A 24,709-nucleotide genomic window follows, 5' to 3' on the forward strand; every position below is an offset into this window, starting at 1 on the left:
GTCTTATCTCTCCTATGTCTCCTTTATCTCTGAAGCCACCTAGTGTTAGGTGTGTAATGTGATTCACGCATGCATGCAGGAGTGCACAGACACTCTCACACACACACCAACACACATACTCAGGGTGTGTAATGTGATTCATGGCTATTACACAGTCAGACAGAGGGCTGTGAGTTTTGTTTGGGGGCACAGTCTAGTTCTAATGAGCCATATCATCTCTTTGGAATTCTAATGCTTTAATGAGAAACCCCCCTCCTTCCTGTCTATTTTTCTCTCTCTCTCTCCCCTATTCCCTCTCCTGCCTCACTCCCACCAACCATTATGTCACACTACTATTACTACACACCCAGAGGCCTCCCCAGAGGAACTCTCTCTCTACTTTTATCGTCACTGTATGCTGGTGTGTGTGTGTGTGTGTGTGTGTGTGTGTGTGTGTGTGTGTGTGTGTGTGTGTGTGTGTGTGTGTGTGTTTAACTAACCCCCCTCCTGTGTCCGAGCTGTAGTCCAGTCTGATATCACACTGCCGGCCATGTTGACGGTCAGAACTCGCAGCTGATAGGTGGAGAAGGGCTGCAGGTCTGTTACCATGGCGCCGCTCTGGGGAGGGGGCAGAGCACTCTCTTTGGCTGAGTCAGACGGGAGGCGGGGATCCAGCCAACCACTGCTCACAAACACCCTACGCTCTGGGGCGGGGCTTGTGGTGTTCTGCGATTCCATTGGCCCTCGTATGAAGAGCTCGTACCTTATAATAACACCTATGGAGGCAGAAACAAAAGAGACGATTTTATTATGTTCAGTGCCATATTAATGAGTTATTGATGGGTTAGCTTGTGACTAGTTCCCATTAGGACCTGCTCCTTACCAGAAATATTGTATATTCTTATACCAGGTGGGTCACAAGGAAATGATAAAGTACATTATATTGATCAAAGTTTAAAAGAAGTTAGAGAACCACTATGTAGGACAGAGTGGATTTTTATTTTTTTTGCTAAACGAAAAAATTATCACGGTTTTCTACCTCGGTTTCTATTAAAAAATGGACATTAAATGCACTATACATTATGTGTGTTGAATAATGTAACAACTCAGAATAAAACAATGAATAAAAGTCCCATAATGGTGGTGACGGCCCATTACTGATTATCACTTATTCACCAGCATTTATTCACATTACTTTACCATAATAAAATATTTCAGTTGATGCGTATATTAGTTTGTTTTATTTGATGACTTCATTATTTAAGTCATCAACTCATCTCTATAGAGCTGCTGACAAAGTCCTATTTTAGTAGTTCTCCAAAGTAAATAAGGCATACTTTTATGCCTGCTGAATACTATCAATCTTAGATTGTATTTTCAGGTAGAGATACCTCTCGAAACAACTGCTCTCTATCCCTCTTGATCGCACATTCTTCTGTCTCTTCTCTCTCTCTCTCTCTCTCTCCCTCTCTCTGTGTCTTCCCCACACTAACCCAACGTAGCAGGCGTAAGAAACACACCGACTGGACAAGTACGTGCGCAATGGATTATGGTCATTTGAGTTAATTACCATGTTTTTTGTACTGCACAGTTCGGGCACGATCTGATTTATCTCTAGATACAGTGTGCAATGTGTACATTGAGCTCACAGAAACAAAAATGAACAAAATGGAATTAAAATAATTGAACCAATGTAGGTCAATGTAGTTTAACCCCTTACGGTCGATGCCCGCGCACCCGTGAAAATCTAATTAGCATAATACAAAAATCCCCATAAAAATCCTCCAGTTTAAACTAGAGATATCTGTTTTTTTTACATTGGATGCATCTCAATTCACCACATCTGACTACTTAACACTTCCACATCTGCCTACTTAACACTTCCGCATCTGCCTACTTAACACTTCCGCATCTGCCTACTTAACACTTCCACATCTGCCTACTTAACACTTCCGCATCTGCCTCCTTAACACTTCCGCATCTGCCTACTTAACACTTCCGCATCTGCCTACTTAACACTTCCGCATCTGCCTACTTAACACTTCCGCATCTGCCTACTTAACACTTCCGCATCTGCCTACTTAACACTTCCGCATCTGCCTACTTAACACTTCCGCATCTGCCTACTTAACACTTCCACATCTGCCTACTTAACACTTCCGCATCTGCCTACTTAACACTTCCACATCTGTCTACTTAACACTTCCGCATGTGCCTCCTTAACACTTCCGCATCTGCCTACTTAACACTTCCGCATCTGCCTACTTAACACTTCCACATCTGCCTACTTAACACTTCCGCATCTGCCTACTTAACACTTCCGCATCTGCCTACTTAACACTTCCACATCTGTCTACTTAACACTTCCGCATCTGCCTACTTAACACTTCCGCATCTGCCTCCTTAACACTTCCGCATGTGCCTCCTTAACACTTCCGCATCTCTCTACTTAACACTTCCGCATCTGCCTAATTAACAATTCCACACCTGACCACTTAACACTTCCGCATCTGTCTACTTAACACTTATGCATCTGTGGTAAAGGTGACAGAGATAGAGCGGTGTTTGTCAGACCATGAGACATCCCGAAAATCGGTCTTCTCACAAAATCGTCTGTAGCGTCTGAACGGTTTGGCCTACAAAACCACTGTAAAGATGAGACTCTCAGGAACACGTACATGTCGGTTGTTTTTCTCTAGCACACCCACAGGCATCACAAGACTCGTCTGAAAATTCAAATAGCAAATTGATCCTTGGTATGACCTTCTTAAAACAATTCCATATAGCTTAGTAGTACCCCCCCCGGCATAGACAGGGCTTAGACTCTTCTGGGTTAACAGCCAAAAAATAACCACAATTTCAGTTAGTTGCTCAGCACTAGTAGGACACAAGGAGATACAATACTGTATGCATCACTACAGTAGCATACAAGCTACTAATCAAACACAGGTCTTCAGCCGATACTAAAACAGAATGAATTAATACCAGCACAGTGCATTCTCATATCCCATTCTAATACTCTGTAGCAGAGAGACTCTTCATCCACATGAGAATCAAAGCTCAGCATCATATCCACATTGCTCATTAGTGTTACCAAGGCAGTGAATGAATACAGAAGGTTGAGCTGAGGACAGGCAGGCATCACACCACAATAGAAATAAACACTTCTATTCTCCCTCTTTTCTCTCTCTATTCTCTCTCTTCTCCAATGCTCCCTATCACACCAGCACTTCAATGAGTCTGTTCCCCCATGTCTTGTTTCAATACAGCCAGTCCAACATGGCAGTCCTGGTTGGAGGCATGGTTGAATGACGACTGAAAACAGAATATGAAATGACATGAATGATAATGTCTGGTAGATGTACATGTGTTTTAATGTGCCTCGGGGAGCGATATAATGTAATGCAGTAAATGAAACCATGACTGAGAAAGCATCAGTGTGGTGGTGGTTACACAGGCGTAATATTGCATAGAGCCTTATAGCGACTGTACCAAGCCCTGGATCCTGTGGAACACTGTAGGGACACCGTGTTAAGGGGAGTAGAACATGTGATCTCTTGGAGCATCCTAATAGGACAGTCTCGGTAGTACCTCCTTTTCAAAACAATTTTTTTTCTTCTCAATTTTCTTCCATTTTATCCCTGTTGTCTGTGAACACAGATCAAGAGGCGATTCGGGTCGTACCATTGGGGCGAACGGGGGGGTCCCAGGCTGCGTGTATTTGGTGCGGTCCGGTGGCGTTGACCCTGGGTGGGGGCTGTCCCTGTGGGGGGCTGGGTGAAGTGAGGAGGGGCAGGGGAGCGGTGGAGGTGCACCCACCAGTAGTACAGGCCTGCAGGGTGAGGTTGTAGTGGGTGTAGGGGGAGAGGCCAGCGGCTGCAGCCTGGGTCTCTAGACCTGTATAGTGCACCCGCTCCCTACCAGTACCAGCCTCCACTGAGGTTAGCACAAACCTACAGGAACACACAGAGAGAGGGATCAGTTTAGTTTATTAGTCATTATGACTTGACCATGATAACAGACCAGCCAATGTTACTCCTTCAGTTAGGGACTCATGAAATAACATCTAGTCTCATCTCAACTCAGCTGGTTGAGAATTCTTAAGAGCTGGTTTCCTGGACACAAATTAGGCTTAGTCCTAGACAAACAATCATGTTCAATGGATTCCCTATTGAAAGTGTTTTTTAATACAAGTCTCTCGCTCTCTCTCTGATTCAATACACCCTCCCACCCCCGTATTTCTCTTTATTTCTCCACTGAGGTTAGATAGGACACCTAGAGAGGGTTTAGAATACTGGGTCCATACCACAGGAGGTTGGTGGCACATTAATTGGGGAGGACAGGCTCGTGGTAATGACTGGATAGGAATCAGTGGAATGGTATCAAATACATCAAATACATGGTTTCCAGGTGTTTAATACCATTCCATTTGCTCCGTTACAGACATTATTAAGAGCCGTTCTCCCCTCAGCAGCCCACTGGTCCATACCTCTCTTGTGGACCTGATGTGTTCTGTGTTCGGGTCCAGTTGAGGTTGGCTGTGGTCGGTCCTGGTCGGCCCACCAGAGTCAGAAGGATATGGTCAGGGTCCGGTACGGCGGCCAAGGTCTGGTAACTGACCGGAACACTCACCGTCTGACCATTAACGTTAGCCGTTACTAGCTGGTAAGAATAATCCACGAACGGAGACAAACCACTGTCCACATAAGTTACAGGGCCTAGGAGAGAGAAAAGACTTGAATGTGTGTGTGTGCGTGTGCGTGTGTGTGTGTCACCAAACCCAGTAAGAGGGTATGCTGATGACCTCCAGAGAAGACCGTGTCATTAAAGACATGCTCTCTCACACAGATGAGTTTTTGAGATGGGCTGGAAGTGAAAGACACAGCAGAGGTAACCGCTGGTACAAGTCTAAAACTGATAAGCCCCCAACATCCACACTAATGAATAAACCAGTCAGAGTCTACTCTCATCACGAAACATATAGTTATCTTGGACATACATTTAATGTTGCTGGCGAGTGGGGGGAACAAGTTGAGGAGCTCGTCCGTGTGCATTCAACCAGGCTTGATATGATTGACGTTTCCCCTCTGCCTGTAGTCATGAAGCTAGAAGCTGTGAGAGAGGTGGCCCTAGCAGAGATTAAACATCTGCTTGCACGTGTGCCTCTCCCACAGAAGGTTCTGGGGGAAATGAATAACAAAACTGTTCAGGTGGTGAGAAAGTGGCAATGCTTCAACACACACACCACACGTGACGTTGTCTTCCTGAGCCAAAGAGAGGGGCGTTTAGGTGTCCCGAAGAGAGGGGCGTTTAGGTGTCCCGAAGAGAGGGGCGTTTAGGTGTCCCGAAGAGAGGGGCGTTTAGGTGTCCCGAATATTGAGTGGATTTACACTGCTACCAGACAAACTCACCTGTTGAACATGCTCAACAGCGACGATGTGACAGTTAAGGAGTTAGCCAGAGCCTCCCTCCTTCTGGACCTACGGAAGAGCAAGGTTCCACTGGCCAGGGACACTGAGGACAACTTCCTAGGCTTCAGGAGAAGGGCCAATTGAAAATTGGACACTTGTGCTGTGTGCTTTGGAGTATGGTCAGACTGGCCGGACCTCAATGGCCTGTGCAACCGGACTGGAGTGTAGCTCAGGTGGACACGGACTGATATGTCAGTGACTGCCTCTGATGCAGTTGTGGCAGATCGCGGTGTTGTTGTGGAGACTTCTGTCACCATGATGGAACATCTCATCCTACATCCAGGACAACACTCCTCGCTATCAGACGGATCCAGCTACTGCAACACTGGACTGGCCTGAGGCTGCAGGGGAAACTCTCTGCTCTGGACTGTGATGTCCACTCTGTCTCCCATTCCATGTACCAGAATTCTGCCATTGGCGAGGACATTCTAACCTTTACTTTTAAGGCGAGGCTGCGAGTTCTACAAACAAAATATAATCTCTCTGGTACCCTGCAAACCATGAGCCATTTTGTGTTCTACATGAGTCAAATGTAATGGAGTCCATTGCCCATGTTGTGAATGGCTGCTGTTCATACAAGGATTTGTGCATTGCTAGACATGACCGCCTTGTTGACCTGATAGCCAGCGAAGTGAGACAAGCGGTCTCACAAACAGTACACATGCATAAACATTCTTGTGTAAGGGAAAGCTGGTTTGACGTTGATTATGTGTTTTCCTGTGTGCCAAATACACCAGATATCATTGTTGTGAGGGGAGGCCAGGGAGAGGTGCTCATTTTGGAAGTGGGCTGCTCATTGGACGGCTACATGGAGCAGGCCTTTGCTGAGAAGCTGTTTAAATACCAGCCCCTCGTGCCACGCTTGGACAGCCTCGGGCAGTCTGATATTTGGCAGTCTCGGCCACATACACAGGCTTGCAGTGCGGTGCCTCCAGATTGAGGGCCTGACAAAAAGTAGGGCAAAGCAATTGGCTAGGTACTGCTCTGTTTCAGCTGTCGTGGGCAGCCTAGCTGTTTGGAGAAGGAGGTGCTTCCTGTACGCTTGAGTGCCATGTATAGAGGGACCTTTGAAATGTTTGATCCTTTTTGTGTAAATTTGATTGGTGGATTCAAATAAAGTATTTAAAATGTGTGTGTGTGTGTGTGTGTGTGTGTGTGTGTTTGCGTGCATGTGAATGTGTGTGTACTTACTGAATGGGTAGTGACTCTGTGTAGTGTGTATATCTAGGCCGTCCCTGAGCAGTGTGTAGTTGAGAGTGTGTGTGTTGGGCGCGTCAGGGGGCCTCCAGGTCAGGCGGATGGAGGTGGCGGTCAGGACTAACCCTACTGGACTGGGCTGCTGGATAGGAGCTGGGGGGAGGGGAAAAACAGAGAGCAAGGGAGAAAGGGTAGGGGAGAGAAGAAGAGAGAAAGAGGGATGTTGGAAATGGGAAAGGGGAAATGGGAAAGGGGAAAGGGGAAAGGGGAAATGGGAAAGGGGAAAGGGGAAAGGGGAAATGGGTTGGGTGGGGACAAGAGAAAGAGGGGGAAGATACAATAACATTTTTAACTGCTGTGCTTGTCTTATGCAACACAATAGACACAATAACAGGCTTGCAGGGGATGTGTGTGTGTGTGTGTGTGTGTGTGTGTGTGTGTGTGTGTGTGTGTGTGTGTGTGTGTGTGTGTGTGTGTGTGTTGATCCATGGGGAGCGTCTTAGCATACTGAGAAGGCCCCAGAGAACCAATGTCCCTCTGTGAGTTTAATACTGTTTGTTTGTGTGTGTGCGTGCGTGTGTGTGTTTGTTCCATGTCAAGTTAGTGTCCGTGTGTCTAACTTAAAACAGCCCTTAGGCAGGGAAAGCACAGGAGGAGGAAATTGCCCCTCACTAACACTCACATACTGTATGCATACACACATACACACAAAACCAACAGACATCGAGACAGAGATAGAGTGCACACAACACACGCACATACATATACACAATAAATATACCATTATTTATAACATATAAGACATAAAAGCATTGTCTTAACGCTTCCATTCTGAAAAAACGATAGATTAATCAATGACTGTGCCTCTGCGGCCAGTCATCCTGTACCTTTACTGCAGCCCAGGTGGTTGTCTGAGTCCAGGTGACTGGCTCCAGGGACACAGCGGTCACACCTGTCCCCTGTCACCAAGGCCTTACACTGGCATCTCCCTGTCTCTGGGTGGCATGACCCATTCACCCCTCCAACGGAGTTACACACACATGCCTGGCACCTGGAAGAGGAGAATACAGAGAACATTGGTTTCACATCACAAGCTCATAACGGAAATGGATTTGAAACCAGTCAGAATTACATACAAACATTTGTCAATTACTTTTACAAAACCTTCCATCTAACGTGCTTGTGTGTGTGTGTGTGTGTGTGTGTGTGTGTGTGTGTGTGTGTGTGTGCCCAGTCCAAGCTCTTCTCTGTCCCAATGGTGGAACCATCTTCCCCCTGAAGCTAGGACAGCAGAGTCCCTTCCCATCTTCCCCCTGAAGCTAGGACAGCAGAGTCCATGTCCATCTTCCCCTGAAGCTAGGACAGCAGAGTCCCTTCCCATCTTCCCCCTGAAGCTAGGACAGCAGAGTCCCTGTCCATCTTCCCCCTGAAGCTAGGACAGCAGAGTCCCTGCCCATCTTCCCCCTGAAGCTAGGACAGCAGAGTCCCTCCTCATCTTCCCCCTGAAGCTAGGACAGCAGAGTCCCTAATCATCTTCCCCCTGAAGCTAGGACAGCTGAGTCCCTGCCCATCTTCCCCCTGAAGCTAGGACAGCAGAGTCCCTGTCCATCTTCCTCCTGAAGCTAGGACAGCAGAGTCCCTCCTCATCTTCCCCCTGAAGCTAGGACAGCAGGGTCCCTGCCCATCTTCCCCCTGAAGCTAGGACAGCAGAGTCCCTGTCCATCTTCCCCCTGAAGCTAGGACAGCAGAGTCCCTCCTCATCTTCCCCCTGAAGCTAGGTCAGCAGAGTCTCTCCTCATCTTCCCCCTGAAGCTAGGACAGCAGAGTCCCTCCTCATCTTCCTCCTGAAGCTAGGCCAGCAGAGTCCCTCCCCATCTTCCCCCTGAAGCTAGGCCAGCAGAGTCCCTCCCCATCTTCCCCCTGAAGCTAGGAGAGCAGAGTCCCTCCTCATCTTCCCCCTGAAGCTAGGACAGCAGAGTCCCTGTCCATCTTCCCCCTGAAGCTAGGACAGCAGAGTCCCTCCTCATCTTCCCCCTGAAGCTAGGTCAGCAGAGTCCCTCCTCATCTTCCCCCTGAAGCTAGGGCAGCAGAGTCCCTCCTCATCTTCCCCCTGAAGCTAGGACAGGAGAGTCCCTCCTCATCTTCCCCCTGAAGCTAGGACAGCAGAGTCCCGCACCAGCTTCCCCCTGAAGCTAGGTCAGCAGAGTCCCTCCTCATCTTCCCCCTGAAGCTAGGTCAGCAGAGTCCCTGTCCATCTTCCCCCTGAAGCTAGGCCAGCAGAGTCCCTCCCCATCTTCCCCCTGAAGCTAGGACAGCAGAGTCCCCGTCCATATTCCCCCTGAAGTTAGGTCAGCAGAGTCCCTGTCCATCTTCCCCCTGAAGCTAGGACAGCAGAGTCCCTCCTCATCTTCCCCCTGAAGCTAGGTCAGCAGAGTCCCTGTCCATCTTCCCCCTGAAGCTAGGACAGCAGAGTCCCTCCTCATCTTCCCCCTGAAGCTAGGCCAGCAGAGTCCCTGTCCATCTTCCCCCTGAAGCTAGGTCAGCAGAGTCCCTGTCCATCTTCCCCCTGAAGCTAGGACAGCAGAGTCCCTCTCCATCTTCCCCCTGAAGCTAGGACAGCAGAGTCCATCCTCATCTTCCCCCTGAAGCTAGGACAGCAGAGTCTCTCCTCATCTTCCCCCTGAAGCTAGGCCAGCAAAGTCCCTCCCCATCTTCCCCCTGAAGCTAGGTCAGCAGAGTCCCTGTCCATCTTCCCCCTGAAGCTAGGACAGCAGAGTCCCTCCCCATCTTCCCCCTGAAGCTAGGCCAGCAGAGTCCCTCCCCATCTTCCCCCTGAAGCTAGGACAGCAGAGTCCCTGTCCATCTTCCCCCTGAAGCTAGGTCAGCAGAGTCCCTCCCCATCTTCCCCCTGAAGCTAGGACAGCAGAGTCCCTCCTCATCTTCCCCCTGAAGCTAGGACAGCAGAGTCCATCCTCATCTTCCCCCTGAAGCTATGATGGCAGAGTCCCTGTCCATCTTCCCCCTGAAGCTAGGACAGCAGAGTCCCTGTCTATCTTCCCCCTGAAGCTAGGACAGCAGAGTCCCTCCTCATCTTCCACCTGAAGCTAGGACAGCAGAGTCCCTTCCCATCTTCCCCCTGAAGCTAGAACAGCAGAGTCCCTCCTCAACTTCCCCCTGAAGCTAGGACAGCAGAGTCCCTCCCCATCTTCCCCCTGAAGCTAGGGCAGCAGAGACCCTGCCCATCTTCCCCTGAAGCTAGAAAAGCAGAGTCCCTCCCCATCTTCCCCCTGAAGCTAGGACAGCAGAGACCCTGCCCATCTTCCCCCTGAAGCTAGGTCAGCAGAGTCCCTCCCCATCTTCCCCCTGAAGCTAGGACAGCAGAGTCCCTCCCCATCTTCCCCCTGAAGCTAGGACAGCAGAGACCCTGCCCATCTTCCCCCTGAAGCTAGAACAGCAGAGTCCCTCCCCATCTTCCCCCTGAAGCTAGGACAGCAGAGACCCTCCTCATCTTCCCCCTGAAGCTAGGACAGCAGAGACCCTGCCCATCTTCCCCCTGAAGCTAGGACAGCAGAGTCCCTCCCCATCTTCCCCCTGAAGCTAGGACAGCAGTCCCTTCCCATCTTCCCGCTGAAGCTAGGCCAGCAGAGTCCCTCCTCATCTTCCCCCTGAAGCTAGGCCACCAGTCCCTTCCATCTTCCCGCTGAAGCTAGGGAAGCAGAGTCCCTCCCCATCTTCCCAAAAACTTCTGAAACCCAACCTCATCAAATGGTATTTTAAATAACCCCACCCAACAAAATAAATAAATAAAATGAGAACTAACACTAACACTTGTGCAAGCCAGTCAAGTTCTTCCACACTGATCTCAACAAACCATGTCTGTATGGAGCTTGCTTTGTGCACGGGGGCATTGTCATGCTGAAACAGGAAAGGGCTTTCCAAAAACTGTTGCCACAAAATTGGAAGCACAGAATTGTATGCTGTAGCGTTAAGATTTCCCTCACTGGAACTAAGGGGCCTAGCCCGAACAATGAAAAACAGCCCCAGATCATTATTCGTCCTCCACCAAACTTTACAGTTGGCACTATTCAGTCGGGCAGGTAGCGTTCTCCTGTGATCCGACAAACCCAGATTCGTCCGTCGCACTGCCAGATGGTGAAGCGTGATTCATCACTCCAGAGAACGCGTTTCAACTGCTCAAGAGTCCAATGGCGGCGAGCTTTACATCACTCCAGCCGACGCTTGGCATTGCGCATGGTGATCTTATGCTTGTGAGCGGCTGCGGGGCCAAGGAAACCCATTTCATGGAGCTTCCGATGAACAGTTATTGTGCTGACGTTGCTTCCAGAAGCAGTTTGGAACTCGGTAGTGAGTGTTGCAACTGAGGGCAGATGATTTTTACTTGCTACGTGCTTCAGCACTCGGCGGTCCTGTTCTGTGAACTTGTATGACCTACCACTTCACAGTTGAGCTGTTGTTGTTCCTAGACGTTCTCACTTCACAATAACAGCACTTACAGTTGACCGTAGCAGTTCTAGCAGGGCAGAAATTTGTGACAAAGTGACATGTTAAGTCCTTGGAGAATAAGAGCACCTCCTCCCAGCTGCCCACTGCAGTGAGGACAGGAAACTCTGTCACCACTGATAAATCCACTATAATTGTCACGTCCTGACCAGCAGAGGGCGTATTGCTTAGTCTTGGTCAGGATGTGGCAGGTGGTTTGTGTTTGTTAAATGTTGTGTTGGTGATTGGGACTTCCAATTGAAGGCAGGTGTGTATAGTTGCCTTTGATTGGAAGTCCTATATAGGTGTGTGTGTTTTTCTTTGGGGTTGTGGGGAATTGATTTTGCACTGCGTTTTGTATAGCCTGCAAGACTGTCCATGTCGTGAGTACTGTCTAGTGTTGTTTTTCAAGTGGATGCCTTACATGTTTTGTCAGTAATAAACATGAGTGTCCACAATCCCGCTGCGCCTTGGTCCTTCTCTCTCCCATGCGACATATTCGCCGAAGAGTATGACATTTTCTGTGACAATAATTGAGAATTTCAATAAGCATTTTTCTATGGCTGGCCATGCTTTCCACCTGGCTACCCCTACCCCGGCCAACAGCACAGCACCCCCCACAGCAACTCGCCCAAGCCTTCCCCATTTCTCCTTCTCCCAAATCCAGTCAGCTGATGTTCTGAAAGAGCTGCAAAATCTGGACCCATACAAATCAGCCGGGCTAGACAATCTGGACCCTTTCTTTAAAAAATTATCTGCTGAAATTGTTGCAACCCCTATTACTAGCCTGTTCAACCTCTCTTTCGTGTCGTCTGAGATTCCCGAAGATTGGAAAGCAGCTGCGGTCATCCCCCTCTTCAAAGGGGGGGACACTCTTGACCCAAACTGCTACAGACCTATATCTATCCTACCCTGCCTTTCTAAAGTCTTCGAAAGCCAAGTCAACAAACAGATTACCGACCATTTCGAATCCCACCGCACCTTCTCCTCAGCCACGCTCAAGGTCCTAAACGATATCTTAACCGCCATCGATAAGAAACAATACTGTGCAGCCGTATTCATTGACCTGGCCAAGGCTTTCGACTCTGTCAATCACCACATCCTCATCGGCAGACTCAACAGCCTTGGTTTCTCAAATGATTGCCTCGCCTGGTTCACCAACTACTTCTCTGATAGAGTTCAGTGTGTCAAATCGGAGGGCCTGTTGTCCGGGCCTCTGCCAGTCTCTATGGGGATGCCACAGGGTTAAATTCTTGGGCCGACTCTTTTCTCTGTATACATCAATGATGTCGCTCTTGCTGCTGGTGAGTCTCTGATCCACCTCTATGCAGACGACACCATTCTGTATACTTCTGGCCCTTCTTTGGACACTGTGTTAACTACCCTCCAGACAAGCTTCAATGCCATACAACTCTCCTTCCGTGGCCTCCAACTGCTCTTAAATACAAGTAAAACTAAATGCATGCTCTTCAACCGATCGCTGCCTGCACCTGCCCGCCCGTCCAGCATTCTGACTTAGAATATGTGGACAACTACTAATACCTAGGTGTCTGGTTAGACTGTAAACTCTCCTTCTAGACTCACATCAAACATCTCCAATCCAAAGTTAAATCTAGAATTGGCTTCCTATTTCGCAACAAAGCATCTTTCACTCATGCTGCCAAACATACCCTCGTAAAACTGACCATCCTACTGATTCTCGACTTCGGCGACGTCATTTACAAAATAGCCTCCAATACCCTACTAAATAAATTGGATGCAGTCTATCACAGTGCCATCCGTTTTGTCACCAAAGCCCCATATACTACCCACCACTGCGACCTGTACACTCTCGTTGGCTGGCCCTCGCTTCATACTCGTCGCCAAACCCACTGGCTCCAGGTCATCTACAAGACCCTGCTAGGTAAAATTCCCCCTTATCTCAGCTCGCTGGTCACCATAGCAGCACCCACCTGTAGCACACACTCCAGCAGGTATATCTCTCTGGTCACCCCCAAAGCCAATTCCTCCTTCGGCCGCCTCTCCTTCCAGTTCTCTGCTGCCAATGACTGGAACGAACTACAAAAATCTCTAAAACTGTAAACACTTATCTCCCTCACTAGCTTTAAGCACCAGCTGTCAGAGCAACTCACAGATTACTGCACCTGTACATAGCCCATCTATAATTTAGCCCAAACAACTACCTCTTCCCCTACTGTATATATTTATTGGATTTATTTATTTTGCATCTTTGCACCCCATTATTTCTACTTCTACTTTGCACTTTCTTCCACTACAAATCTACCATTCCAGTGTTTTACTTGCTATATTGTATTTACTTCGCCACCATGGCCTTTTTTTGCTTTACCTCCCTTATCTCACCTCATTTGCTCACTTTGTATATAGACTTATTTTTCTACTATATTATTGACTGTTGGTTTGTTTTACTCCATGTGTAACTCTGTGTTGTTGTATATGTCAAACTGCTTTGCTTTATCTTGGCCAGGTTGCAATTGTAAATGAGAACTTGTTTTCAACTTGCCTACCTGGTTAAATAAAGGATCATCAAAATAGCTGAATCCACAAATTTGAAGGTGTGTCCACATACTTTTGTGTTTTTTGAGATATATTAACTACTGTACAGTCGTGGCCAAAAGTTTTGAGAATGACACAAATATTAATTTCCACAAAGTTTGCTGCTTCAGTGTCTTTAGATATTTCTGTCAGATGTTACTATGGAATACTGAAGTATAATTACAAGCATTTCATAAGTGTCAAAGGCTTTTACTGACAATTACATGAAGTTGACGCAAAGAGTCAATATTTGCCGTGTTGACCCTTCTTTTTCAAGACCTCTGCAATCCGCCCTGGCATGCTGTCAATTAACTTCTGGGCCACATCCTGACTGATGGCAACCCATTCTTGCATAATCAATGCTTGGAGTTTGGAGTCAGAATTTGTGGGTTTTGTTTGACCACCCGCCTCTTGAGGATTGACCACAAGTTCTCAATGGGATTAAGGTCTGAGGAGTTTCCTGGCCATGGAACCAAAATATTGATGTTTTGTTCCCCGAGCCACTTAGTTATCGCTTTTGCCTTATGGCAAGGTGCTCCATCATGCTGGAAAAGGCATTGTTCGTCACCAAACTGTTCCTGGATGGTTGGGAGAAGTTGCTCTCGGAGGATGTGTTGGTACCATTCTTTACTCATGGCTGTGTTCTTAGGCAAAATTGTGAGTGAGCCCACTCACTTGGCTGAGGAGCAACCCCACACATGAATGGTCTCAGGATGCTTTACTGTTGGCATGACACAGGACTGATGGTAGTGCTCACCTTGTCTTCTCCGGAGAAGCTTTTTTCCGGATGCCCCAAACAATCGGAAAGGGGATTCATCAGAGAAAATGACTTTACCCCAGTCCTCAGCAGTCCAATCCCTGTACCTTTTGCAGAATATCAGTCTGTCCCTCATGTTTTTCCTGGAGAGAAGTGGATTATTTTCTGCCCTTCTTGACACCAGGCCATCCTCCAAAAGTCTTCGCCTCACTGTGCGTGCAGATGCACTCACACCTGCCTGCTGCCATTTCTGAGCAAGCTCTGTACGGGTGGGGCCCGATCCCGCAGCTGAATCAACTAGGAGACGGTCCTGGCGCTTGCTGAACATTCTTGGGCGCCCTGAAGCCTTCTTCACAACAATTTAACCACTCTCCTTGAAGTTCTTGATGATCCGATAAATGGTTGATATAGGTGCAATCTTACTGGCAGCAATATCTTTGCCTGTGAAGCCCTTTTTGTGCAAAGCAATGATGACGGCACGTGTCTCCTTGCAGGTAACCAAACCTGACAGAGGAAGAACAATGATTCCAAGCACAACCCTCCTTTTGAAGATTCCAGTCTGTTATTCGAACTCAATCAGCATGACAGAGTGATCTCCAGCCTTGTCCTCGTCAACACTCACACCTGTGTTAACGAGAGAATCACTGACATGATGTCAGCTGGTCCTTTTGTGGCAGTGGAAATGTTTTTGGGGGATTCAGTTCATTTGCATGGCAAAGACGAAATTTGCAATTAATTGCAATTCCTCTGATCACTATTCATAACATAACAAATTGCCATCATACAAACTGAGGCAGCAGACTTTGTGAAAATCAATATTTGTGTCATTCTCAAAACTTTTGGCCATGACTGTAAGTCGTTGTGGATAAGAGCATCTGCTAAATGACTCAAATATAAATGTGTGTGTGTGTGTGATGGAGAGAGGTGGTATTGGGTCTTCACCTTAACACCCCTCTTCCCTTCCTTCATGCTCCCCTATTCACAGACTAGTGACAGTATGGGGAGGGGTCCCATGGGTGTTTAGGCGACATGTGCGTGTGTCTGAAAGGGGTGTGTGTGTGTGTGTAGGGGGGTTCAGGGGATTGGGTCACACAGGTGGTGGAACCCCACTGAGACCCGGCACTGGGTGATCACCAGGCCAAATGCCTGACACCATTAAACACACACACACACACACACACACACACACACACACACACCCACACACACACACACACACACACACACACACACACACACACACACACACACACACACACCTTCAATCACACACACACACACTCTGACACCCTCCTTCTCGCGGCGTGAAAAGCCACAGCCCCTTAATGAACAGCAAATTTGTCCTGTCAACTGCAGGGAGCTTTGGGGGTTCCACCACCCCACACACAACACACACACGGCTCTCCCACGCGCCTCCGCGACTCGAACTTCACTCCTCTCCCAAGGAGAGAGAAAACACACAACACACACACGGCTCTCCCACGCGCCTCCGCGACTCGACCTTCACTCCTCTCCCAAGGAGAGAGAAAACACCCAACATCACACCAACTCTCCCTTTTTTTCGTTTGTGAGATTGTGTGTGTGAATATTCTAACCTCCTGCTATGATTAGATTAGAGTTTAATATGGGGTTGTAAAGGGTTGCAGATATAATTACATGGTACAGTGAAATTCTTAAGCTCCGAGTTCCAACAATACATTATAATAAAATAGATAATAATACAAATAGAAATAATAATATACACATATTTAACAACTGTGGCAATGATGTCCATTGGGGTGGGGGCAGGGTAAAAGTCTGTTGAGGGGGAGGGGAATGTCCATAGGGGAAGCAGCAGACCGGGGTAAAAGAGCGGGGGACAGGGGGTGCAAGTAGCTGACTATTGGTGGCTGTTCAGTATGATAAATGTCCATCGGGGTAGTGCACAAAATCTGTTGAGGTGGGGGTGATGTCCATAGCACTGGAGGCTGCTGAGGGGAGGGCGGCTCTTAATAATGGCTGGAACGGAGCGACTGGAATGACATAAAACCATGTGTTTGATGTATTTGATACCATTCCACTGATTCCGCTTCAGTCATTACCACGAGCCTGTCCTCCCCAATTAATGTGCCACCAACCTCCTGTGATAGGAATTGAGGGGGTGATTGAAGCGGGGACAACAGGGCATAGCTCGGGTCCCTGATGATCTTCTTGGCCTTCCTGCGACACCTGGTGTTGTAGGTGTCCTGGAAGGCATGCAGTGTGCACTCAATGGTGCGTTCGTCTGAGCGGTCCTCGGTGGTGGAGTTGCCGTACCAGGCTTTGATGCAGCCCGAAAGTATGCGCTCAATGATGCTCCTGTAGAACACTGTGAGGGCCATTTGGGAACGGACACATTTCTACAGCATCCTGAAGTTGATGAGTTGCTGACGTGCCTTCCTCACCACGGTGTCTGTGTGGTTTGACCTTCAGCTTCTCTGAGTGGTACTTTTAACCAACCTCTAGCGGCGGCCCCGTAGTTCCTCCTGAAGTCCACAATGAGTTCCTTTGTTTTGCTGACTTTGAGGGAGATGTTGTTTACCTGGCACCACGCTGTCAGGGTGCCTACCTTCTCCCTGTATGCCATCTTGTCGTTGTTGGTGATCAGGCCTACTACTGTTGTGTCGTCAGCGAGCTTGATGATGGAGTTGGAACTGTGTGAGGCCATGCAGTTGTGGGTATTCACTCTTAGAAAAAAGGGTTCCAAAAGGGTTCTTCGGCTGTCCCCATAGAATGTTTTGGGTTCTATGTAGAACGCGTTTTACAGAGGGTTCTACATGGAACCCAAAAGGGTTCTACCTAGAACCAAAAAAGGTTCTACCTGCAACCAAAAAAGGTTATTCAAAGGGTTCTCCTCTGGGGGCAGCCAAAGAACCCTTTAAGGTTCTAGATAGCACCTTTTTTTCTAAGAGTGTACAGGGAGTATAAGAGGGGACTAAGGACGCACCCTTGTGGGGCCCCCGTGTTGAGAATCAGTGTCGAGGAGGTAATGATGCCTACCTTTACCACCTGCGGGCGGGCCATCCAGAGGAGGTGATATGGTCTTTGACTGGCCTCTCGAAGCACTTCATGATGACGGAGGTGAGTGCTACGGGACTTTAGTCATTCAGTTCAGTTACTTTCCCTTTCTTGGGCACAGGGATGATAGTGGACACCTAGAAGCAGGTGGGGACAGTGGCCTGAGCTAGAAACAGATGGAAAATGTCCGAAAACACAACAGCCAGCTGGTCTGCACATACTCTGAGGGTGAGGGATGCCGTCTGGGCCGTCAACCTTGCCAGGGTTAATACGTTTGAATGACTTACATACGTCCTCCGTGGAGACTGCAAGTACATAGCCCTCAGGCGCTCTCATCAGGAGCTCAGAGTCAGCGTTGTGCTCAAAGCGTGAGTGCAGGTCTTGTTATAATAAATGTAATAGATGTAATCTGTTATAAACGTATTTGTATATTTTTTACATTTCCTAGAATAGGGGTCAGCGACCTCTCTCTCTCTTGCTCTCTCTCACACACACACACACACACACACACACACACACACACATACACGCACACACAGGATAAAGACTCAACAACAGACACTATGAATCAAAATAAGAAACCGACAAATGTGAATTTACTCTGAGGCTCGGGTAAACTACACCGCTCTGTGTGGTAAACATCTTAATGATATTGTGTGTGTTTGTTTGTATGTGTGTGTGTGTGTGCCTGCGTGTACATGTTTGTTTGTGTGTGGAAAGATCAGGGCTATAATTACTGCGTATAATAATCCACTCTGTTGAGAAAGAAAGGCTATTTTTTACCCCCAAGGTTATGATTACCTGAACAAGGATTTGGGCAGACCTGATATTCTGTCATTTAGTCTGCCAGGAAATATCCCATAACCATATTAAGGGTCTATAACCAACCTCGATTAGATCAACCTGTGCCGAATGGCGAACACCGGGAGAAAACCAAATAAGATGCATGGGCTTATTGATTGGCAGGGGATAAATTAGTTTATAATATTAATATAAATCTTTATTGTTTTCAGTCTCCTGATGCCAGAAAGGCTTCCCCAGTAATCAGTTTAAAAACTTCATTTTTCATCCTTACCCAGCGAGGCAGGGGCTCGACCGATCGTACACGCATACACCTACACAACATACACACACACACATCCCTCACCATTCGTATGGATTGCCAATCTGTGCTGTCCAGCAGCCTGTTGTGGATCTATTGAAAACACTCATCTAGCACATTTGCATCTAACTCAGGCCTCGATGTACCGTTCTCTCTCTTTCTCTCTTTTTCTCCCTCTCTCCCCACAGCTAAGAGATCTCAGTCACAGCTCTCTGCCTTAATACACTACACACAGCTATCAGTGAAGGTCATCCACGCACACACGCACGCACACACACGTACACAGGCACACACACACACCTAATTAAGTGTTTTAATTTATTTTTTATCAAATTACTCAGAATCCTCTAAAAAAAGATGAGAAGTAGAATTATTTTCAACAAAGAAAATATCCCCCTTTCTCAGATATTTAGTCTGTTCTCCCCAGACATTTAGTCTGTTCTCCCCAGCCATTTAGTCTGTTCTCCCCAGCCATTTAGTCTGTTCTCCTCAGCCATTTAGTCTGTTCTCCTCAGCCATTTAGTCTGTTCTCCCCAGCCATTTAGTCTGTTCTCCCCAGCCATTTAGTCTGTTCTCCCCAGCCATTTAGTCTGTTCTCCCCAGCCATTTAGTCTGTTCTCCCCAGCCATTTAGTCTGTTCTCCTCAGCCATTTAGTCTGTTCTCCCCAGCCATTTAGTCTGTTCTCCCCAGACATTTAGTCTGTTCTCCCCAGCCATTTAGTCTGTTCTCCCCAGCCATTTAGTCTGTTCTCCTCAGCCATTTAGTCTGTTCTCCCCAGCCATTTAGTCTGTTCTCCCCAGCCATTTAGTCTGTTCTCCCCAGCCATTTAGTCTGTTCTCCCCAGCCATTTAGTCTGTTCTCCCCAGCCATTTAGTCTGTTCTCCCCAGCCATTTAGTCTGTTCTCCTCAGCCATTTAGTCTGTTCTCCTCAGCCATTTAGTCTGTTCTCCTCAGCCATTTAGTCTGTTCTCCCCAGCCATTTAGTCTGTTCTCCCCAGCCATTTAGTCTGTTCTCCCCAGCCATTTAGTCTGTTCTCCCCAGACATTTAGTCTGTTCTCCTCAGCCATTTAGTCTGTTCTCCCCAGCCATTTAGTCTGTTCTCCTCAGCCATTTCGTCTGTTCTCCCCAGCCATTTACTCTGTTCTCCTCAGACATTTAGTCTGTTCTCCTCAGCCATTTAGTCTGTTCTCCCCAGCCATTTAGTCTGTTCTCCCCAGCCATTTAGTCTGTTCTCCCCAGCCATTTAGTCTGTTCTCCTCAGCCATTTAGTCTGTTCTCCCCAGCCATTTAGTCTGTTCTCCCCAGCCATTTAGTCTGTTCTCCCCAGCCATTTAGTCTGTTCTCCCCAGCCATTTAGTCTGTTCTCCCCCAGCCATTTAGTCTGTTCTCCTCAGCCATTTAGTCTGTTCTCCCCAGCCATTTAGTCTGTTCTCCTCAGCCATTTAGTCTGTTCTCCCCAGCCATTTAGTCTGTTCTCCCCAGCCATTTAGTCTGTTCTCCTCAGCCATTTAGTCTGTTCTCCCCAGCCATTTAGTCTGTTCTCCCCAGCCATTTAGTCTGTTCTCCCCAGCCATTTAGTCTGTTCTCCTCAGCCATTTAGTCTGTTCTCCTCAGCCATTTAGTCTGTTCTCCTCAGCCATTTAGTCTGTTCTCCTCAGCCATTTAGTCTGTTCTCCCCAGCCATTTAGTCTGTTCTCCTCAGCCATTTAGTCTGTTCTCCTCAGATATTAAGTCTGTTCTCCCCAGCCATTTAGTCTGTTCTCCCCAGCCATTAAGTCTGTTCTCCCCAGCCATTTAGTCTGTTCTCCTCAGCCATTTAGTCTGTTCTCCTCAGATATTTAGTCTGTTCTCCTCAGCCATTAAGTCTGTTCTCCCCAGCCATTTAGTCTGTTCTCCTCAGCCATTTAGTCTGTTCTCCTCAGCCATTTAGTCTGTTCTCCTCAGCCATTTAGTCTGTTCTCCTCAGCCATTTAGTCTGTTCTCCCCAGCCATTTAGTCTGTTCTCCTCAGCCATTTAGTCTGTTCTCCTCAGATATTAAGTCTGTTCTCCCCAGCCATTTAGTCTGTTCTCCCCAGCCATTTAGTCTGTTCTCCCCAGCCATTTAGTCTGTTCTCCTCAGCCATTTAGTCTGTTCTCCCCAGCCATTTAGTCTGTTCTCCCCAGCCATTTAGTCTGTTCTCCCCAGCCATTTCTCCCCAGCCATTTAGTCTGTTCTCCTCAGCCATTTAGTCTGTTCTCCTCAGCCATTTAGTCTGTTCTCCCCAGCCATTTAGTCTGTTCTCCTCAGCCATTTAGTCTGTTATCCCCAGCCATTTAGTCTGTTCTCCCCAGCCATTTAGTCTGTTCTCCCCAGCCATTTAGTCTGTTCTCCTCAGCCATTTAGTCTGTTATCCCCAGCCATTTAGTCTGTTCTCCCCAGCCATTTAGTCTGTTCTCCCCAGCCATTTCTCCCCAGCCATTTAGTCTGTTCTCCTCAGCCATTTAGTCTGTTCTCCTCAGCCATTTAGTCTGTTCTCCCCAGCCATTTAGTCTGTTCTCCTCAGCCATTTAGTCTGTTCTCCCCAGCCATTTAGTCTGTTCTCCCCAGCCATTTAGTCTGTTCTCCTCAGCCATTTAGTCTGTTCTCCCCAGCCATTTAGTCTGTTCTCCCCAGCCATTTAGTCTGTTCTCCCCAGCCATTTCTCCCCAGCCATTTAGTCTGTTCTCCTCAGCCATTTAGTCTGTTATCCCCAGCCATTTAGTCTGTTCTCCCCAGCCATTTAGTCTGTTCTCCCCAGCCATTTAGTCTGTTCTCCTCAGCCATTTAGTCTGTTATCCCCAGCCATTTAGTCTGTTCTCCCCAGCCATTTAGTCTTTTCTCCCCAGCCATTTAGTGTGTTCTCCTCAGCCATTTAGTGTGTCCTCCCCAGCCATTTAGTGTGTTCTCCCCAGCCATTTAGTCTGTTCTCCCCAGCCATTTAGTGTTTTCTCCCAAGCCATTTAGTCTGTTCTCCTCAGCCATTTAGTCTGTTATCCCCAGCCATTTAGTCTGTTCTCCCCAGCCATTTAGTCTGTTCTCCTCAGCCATTTAGTCTGTTCTCCCCAGGCATTTAGTCTGTTCTCCCCAGCCATTTAGTCTGTTCTCCCCAGCCATTTAGTCTGTTCTCCTCAGCCATTTAGTCTGTTCTCCCCAGCCATTTAGTCTGTTCTCCTCAGCCATTTAGTCTGTTCTCCCCAGCCATTTAGTCTGTTCTCCTCAGCCATTTAGTGTGTTCTCATCAGCCATTTAGTGTGTTCTCCCCAGCCATTTAGTCTGTTCTCCCCAGCCATTTAGTCTGTTCTCCCCAGCCATTTAGTGTGTTCTCCCCAGCCATTTAGTCTGTTCTCCCCAGCCATTTAGTCTGTTCTCCTCAGCCATTTAGTCTGTTCTCCCCAGCCATTTAGTCTGTTCTCCTCAGCCATTTAGTCTGTTCTCCTCAGCCATTTAGTCTGTTCTCCCCAGCCATTTAGTCTGTTCTCCTCAGCCATTTAGTATGTTCTCCCCAGCCATTTAGTCTGTTCTCCCTAGCCATTTAGTCTGTTCTCCCCAGCCATTTAGTCTGTTCTCCCCAGCCATTTAGTGTGTTCTCATCAGCCATTTAGTATTTTATCCCTAGCCATTTAGTCTGTTCTCCCCAGCCATTTAGTCTGTTCTCCCCAGCCCTTTAGTCTGTTCTCCCCAGCCATTTAGTCTGTTCTCCCCAGCCATTTAGTCTGTTCTCCCCAGCCATTTAGTCTGTTCTCCCCAGCCATTTAGTCTGTTCTCCCCAGCCATTTAGTCTGTTCTCCTCAGCCATTTAGTCTGTTCTCCTCAGCCATTTAGTCTGTTCTCCCCAGCCATTTAGTCTGTTCTCCTCAGCCATTTAGTATGTTCTCCCCAGCCATTTAGTGTGTTCTCCTCAGCCATTTAGTGTGTCCTCCCCAGCCATTTAGTGTGTTCTCCCCAGCCATTTAGTCTGTTCTCCCCAGCCATTTAGTGTGTTCTCCCAAGCCATTTAGTCTGTTCTCATCAGCCATTTAGTGTGTTCTCCCCAGCCATTTAGTGTGTTCTCCTCAGCCATTTAGTGTGTTCTCCCGAGCCATTTAGTCTGTTCTCCCCAGCCATTTAGTGTGTTCTCCCCAGCCATTTAGTCTGTTCTCCCCAGCCATTTAGTCTGTTGTCCTCAGCCATTTAGTGTGTTCTCCTCAGCCATTTAGTGTGTTCTCCCCAGCCATTTAGTGTGTTCTCCCCAGCCATTTAGTCTGTTCTCCCCAGCCATTTAGTGTGTTCTCCCCAGCCATTTAGTCTGTTCTCATCAGCCATTTAGTCTGTTCTCCCCAGGCATTTAGTGTGTTCTCCTCAGCCATTTAGTGTGTTCTCCCCAGCCATTTAGTGTGTTCTCCCCAGCCATTTAGTCTGTTCTCCCCAGCCATTTAGTGTGTTCTCCCCAGCCATTTAGTCTGTTCTCCCCAGCCATTTAGTCTGTTCTCCCCAGCCATTTAGTGTGTTCTCCTCAGCCATTTAGTCTGTTCTCCCCAGCTGTTTAGTCTGTTCTCCTCAGCCATTTAGTGTGTTCTCCTCAGCCATTTAGTCTGTTCTCCCCAGCTGTTTAGTCTGTTCTCCCCAGCCATTTAGTGTGTTCTCCTCAGCCATTTAGTCTGTTATCCCCAGCTGTTTAGTCTGTTCTCCCCAGCCATTTAGTGTGTTCTCCCAAGCCATTTAGTCTGTTCTCATCAGCCATTTAGTGTGTTCTCCCCAGCCATTTAGTGTGTTCTCCTCAGCCATTTAGTGTGTTCTCCCCAGCCATTTAGTCTGTTCTCCCCAGCCATTTAGTGTGTTCTCCCCAGCCATTTAGTCTGTTCTCCCCAGCCATTTAGTGTGTTGTCCTCAGCCATTTAGTGTGTTCTCCTCAGCCATTTAGTCTGTTCTCCCCAGCCATTTAGTGTGTTCTCCTCAGCCATTTAGTCTGTTCTCCCCAGCCATTTAGTCTGTTCTCCTCAGCCATTTAGTCTGTTCTCCTCAGCCATTTAGTCTGTTCTCCCCAGCCATTTAGTCTGTTCTCCTCAGCCATTTAGTATGTTCTCCCAAGCCATTTAGTCTGTTCTCCCCAGCCATTTAGTCTGTTCTCCTCAGCCGTTTAGTATGTTCTCCTCAGCCATTTAGTGTGTTCTCCCCAGCCATTTAGTGTGTTCTCCCCAGCCATTTAGTCTGTTCTCCCCAGCCATTTAGTGTGTTCTCCCCAGCCATTTAGTCTGTTCTCATCAGCCATTTAGTCTGTTCTCCCCAGGCATTTAGTGTGTTCTCCTCAGCCATTTAGTGTGTTCTCCCCAGCCATTTAGTGTGTTCTCCCCAGCCATTTAGTCTGTTCTCCCCAGCCATTTAGTGTGTTCTCCCCAGCCATTTAGTCTGTTCTCCCCAGCCATTTAGTCTGTTCTCCCCAGCCATTTAGTGTGTTCTCCTCAGCCATTTAGTCTGTTCTCCCCAGCTGTTTAGTCTGTTCTCCTCAGCCATTTAGTGTGTTCTCCTCAGCCATTTAGTCTGTTCTCCCCAGCTGTTTAGTCTGTTCTCCCCAGCCATTTAGTGTGTTCTCCTCAGCCATTTAGTCTGTTATCCCCAGCTGTTTAGTCTGTTCTCCCCAGCCATTTGTTCCCACTGATTGGATAGAGGTTCTAATGGTGGATATACACTGAACAAAAAATATAAAACCCAACATGCAAAGTTTCAAAGATTTTACTGAGTTACAGTTCAAATAAGGAAATCAGTCAATTGAAATCAATAAATTATGCCCTAATCTATGGATTTCACATGACTGGGCATGGATCATAAAACCAGTCAGTATCTGGTGAGACCACCATTTGCCTCATTTTCCACACATCTCCTTTGCATAGAGTTGATCAGGCTGTTGATTGTAGCCTGATGAATGTTGTCCCACTCCTATTCAATGGCTTTGCGAATTTGCTGGATATTGTCAGGAACTGGAACACGATGCCGAATACATCGATCCAGAGCATCCCAAACTTGAAGAACTGGGACATTTTCAGCTTCCAGGAATTGTGTACAGATCCTTGCGACATGGGGCTGTGTATTATCATGCTGAAACATGAGTTGATGGC

General features: G+C 47.7%; 1 protein-coding gene across 1 annotated transcript in view; it reads right to left on the bottom strand.

Annotated features, from left to right (window-relative positions):
- The window catches only part of LOC115172104 (usherin-like), a 188,542-nt gene that overhangs the window by 24,168 nt on the left and 139,665 nt on the right, over window positions 1-24,709 (bottom strand). Inside the window, exons 21-25 of the mRNA XM_029729288.1 lie at window positions 7,535-7,698; window positions 6,642-6,800; window positions 4,469-4,697; window positions 3,664-3,932; window positions 480-755 (exon numbers count right to left, since the gene is read on the bottom strand). Coding sequence (XP_029585148.1) covers window positions 480-755; window positions 3,664-3,932; window positions 4,469-4,697; window positions 6,642-6,800; window positions 7,535-7,698 — 1,097 coding nt within the window. The remainder of the gene's footprint in view (window positions 1-479; window positions 756-3,663; window positions 3,933-4,468; window positions 4,698-6,641; window positions 6,801-7,534; window positions 7,699-24,709) is intronic.

The sequence above is a fragment of the Salmo trutta genome, chromosome 33 (genome assembly GCF_901001165.1).
Source record: "Salmo trutta chromosome 33, fSalTru1.1, whole genome shotgun sequence".
Taxonomy (NCBI): domain Eukaryota; kingdom Metazoa; phylum Chordata; class Actinopteri; order Salmoniformes; family Salmonidae; genus Salmo; species Salmo trutta.